Source organism: Haliaeetus leucocephalus, unplaced genomic scaffold (genome assembly GCF_000737465.1).
Source record: "Haliaeetus leucocephalus isolate CR32 unplaced genomic scaffold, Haliaeetus_leucocephalus-4.0 Scaffold162, whole genome shotgun sequence".
Taxonomy (NCBI): Eukaryota; Metazoa; Chordata; class Aves; order Accipitriformes; family Accipitridae; genus Haliaeetus; species Haliaeetus leucocephalus.
This window is the reverse complement of record NW_010972598.1, coordinates 14667218-14670232: the sequence shown is the minus strand read 5'-3', so window position 1 is coordinate 14670232 and position 3015 is coordinate 14667218. Positions and strand designations below refer to the sequence as shown.

The window sequence follows — 3015 nt, the reverse complement described above, 5'->3', positions numbered from 1 at the left end:
TTTTTTTCTCCCACCCCGTTTTTTTCCCCCCCCCCCCCCGCAAAACACTTTCCATCCCAGCAGAACAGACTTCCTGCTGCAGGGCACTCCTTGTGCCAGGTCAGGGAACTCTGAAATGCAAGCTGAGGGTTTGTACTCGTGGTGTCGGACAGATGCCCGGTCATGGCACGCACCTACGGCAGGGCTGTAGCCCTCACTCCAGGTAGCGGTTGTCAAATTTTCCGAGAAAACCCTTTGAGCTCTACCCAAAGCTCACTTTCTACCTTTGTGGTGCTTAAGAAAGCGCTTAGCACCTCTGTATTAAAGATACAGTGACAAAAAAAGACCATCTCTGTCAACAGGGACCTGTAAGTGGAAGCTCATGTGCTCACAAAAGCAGACCAAAAAAAGGCCAGTTTCTGCCTGGCTCCCATTTAGGAGAAAGATCCAAAGGCTTCTTTGGGCCAGTTCAGACCCCATAGGCTTTGATTCCTGCACCATAACTCTGTGATGCAGAAATAAGAGTAAAAATCATTAATAAAAAAAAAAAATTCCTACTTTCAGGCAGCCCAGCTTGGCACAAATACTCTACGTTGCTCTTCGCAGAGGGGAATTTTACCACTTTGCTCCCACTTAAGAACCAATAACCCACTGAACAAACACGACACAGCTTTGTAGCTTGTTCTTTCCAAGATGCTAAAGGGAAGGACACCAAAGGCGGCGCCGATTTAGCATCCACTTAAATAAATTAAGCCTCCCGAACGCCCTCCCAGAGCTTTAAAAGTATCGGGAGCAGAATTAACAACCGCCCCCACTGTGCTGAAGAACCAGTGCGCTTCAGCTGCCCCGTTACCCAAAAAAGCAAGCATGACTGACACAAGTTACGTAACCATTACAAAATTTATTTAACAAAACAAAAAAATAAGTTTATGCTCAGGGATGCCCTGTGGCAGGTTCAATGAGTAAACAAAAGAAGTGGGTTAGGTCTAGTCACGGCTGGTAACGACGCAGGTTTCTCCAGCGCTATACTCGTTCCAAGGCTTCCAGCATAATGATGCTGTTCCCTCGTATTACCTAAAAGTGAAAGTTCAAAGCAGCCGGTGAGATGCAGCACACCATTACCCACCACTCTGCAGCACCGCACGTCCCGTCCCATCCCATCCCGTCCCCCCAGTTTATTTTCCTCCAAAGCTGATGCCGCGCCAAAAAACTGCAGTGAATTCCCCCGTGAGGGTGAACGCCGACCGATTTTAACTCTAAAACCCTGCGGATTGTTCCGCGCTACTGCGGTAAACAAACACGTCCGCCTCTGAGAACTGAGCTCGTTTTACAGACATGCCAGCTACAGCTGCGGGCTGGTGTGGGACCCGTCACCCCTCCACTTGTTGCAGCAGCAGCAGCACTCACCACCATGCCGATATTGTTCTGCTGTCCCCCCGGCGCCATCTCCACGCACTCATCGATGACGAGGTTCATGAAGGGATCAAAGCCCCGCAATATCCCCTGGACGTGTCGGCCGCCGTTTAATTTCACTACAAGAAACGGAGCCCATTTAAAGAAGGAGACTGCCCAATGCCAGCGTTTGGGTTTTTCCTCACTGGACCTGCAGCTCTGAAACCGAGGAGGGGGCCGCGAGGAGGGAAGGTCTTTGTGTTAATCGGAAGCATTCAGAGCACCGCATCCAGCGTGATAAGAAACGACCGCCCTGAGAGTTTAGGAATGCGAATTTTAAATTAATATCCGTCCCAAATTAACGGGTTTTGAAGCCTGAAACTACTCTGGGCCCGCTCCTCGCCGGGCAGGAGCGGTAGCCCAGGCAGGCAGCGTATCCCCCCCGCTGCAGACCACCGTGCAGAGGGGGATGAGGGGGTCGAGGAGGGGGAAACGGACACGGGGGTTGGGCTGGGGGCTCCCCCACGGCCGCGCAGCCCTTTTACCCCACGCCCCGGCGCAGACACACGCGGCAAAGAGAACTCAGGGCCGGGAGCAGCTCCGGGCGGCCGGCACTCACATGAGAGCTTCTTGTCCATGAACCTGCAACGAGATGGCGGCGGCCGGTCAGCACCGGCGGGGGAAGAAATGGAAAAACATCCCACCACCTCCGCCCCCCGCCTTCCCTCGCCGCCGCCATGACACCGGGGCGCCCGCGGTGCACGCCGGGATACCGGCGGATCACGGCGGCCTCCGCGGCTGTGTTCTCCCTTCCCTCCTCCCTCTCGCCTCCCCGGCCCCCGTCCCCGTCCCGGTCCCGGTCCCGATCCCGATCCCGATCCCGATCCCGATCCCGATCCCGATCCCGGACACACACTTCTTCAGCTCGGGCGGGTGCGCTTTGCTCATGGCGTCTCCACAGCCCACCAGGCCCCTCACGCTGCCGCTCGCGCCGCGCTCTGACGTCACCGCGCCGCTCAGCGTAACTTCACCCCACCCCACCCCTTCCTCCGCCAGCCAATAGCGACCGCGTCTTGCCCTTCTCTTCCCCGCCCCCTCCCCTTTCCCGGCGCCTCTCGCGGCCAATCAACGCCCGCGGGAACGCTACCGCACTCCTCCGAGTAGCGGCGCGGCGGGGGAAGGAAGGAGGGGCCGGAAAGCGCGGCGGGGCGGGGCGGGGCGGGGCTACACGAGGCGCTACGGCCCACGCTGTGCACGCACATGGCGGGGGTCACCCCGTGCCTTGCACACCCGCGGGGCTCACCCCCCCCCCACGCCGTGCGTGGGGCACAGGGGTCACTCGGTGCCTTGCAGGGGCCGCCCCACGCCATGCAGGCTGCTGGGGATCGGCCCGGGCCTTGTACACGCGTGGGGGCCGCCCCCGCAACGCTCAGGCATCCCCAAACTGGCAGCGCGTAACACGGGTCCCCCCCCCCCCCAGCATGTGCGCAAGCGTCCCCCAATATATAGCAGACGAGCAGGGGACGTGTGTGTCCCCCCCCACTTTGCGCACACACACACACGCACGCATCACCCTGCACCCACACGAGCATCACCCAAATTGCACAGGCAGCAGCCCCCCCCCCCCCCCCCCCCACCGCCCCC

The 3015-nt window shown here is 58.9% G+C and overlaps 1 protein-coding gene across 1 annotated transcript; it reads right to left on the bottom strand.

The window, feature by feature from the left end:
- Positions 1-874: 874 nt before the first annotated feature.
- On the bottom strand, positions 875-2387 carry SNRPG (small nuclear ribonucleoprotein polypeptide G). Its single transcript, XM_010562839.1, has 4 exons — positions 2288-2387; positions 1991-2013; positions 1387-1511; positions 875-1053 (listed from the first exon to the last, which is right to left on the bottom strand). The coding sequence occupies exons 1-4, from the start codon at positions 2317-2319 to the stop codon at positions 1003-1005; spliced, it is 231 nt and encodes a 76-aa protein (XP_010561141.1). The 5' UTR covers positions 2320-2387; the 3' UTR covers positions 875-1002.
- Positions 2388-3015: the final 628 nt, after the last annotated feature.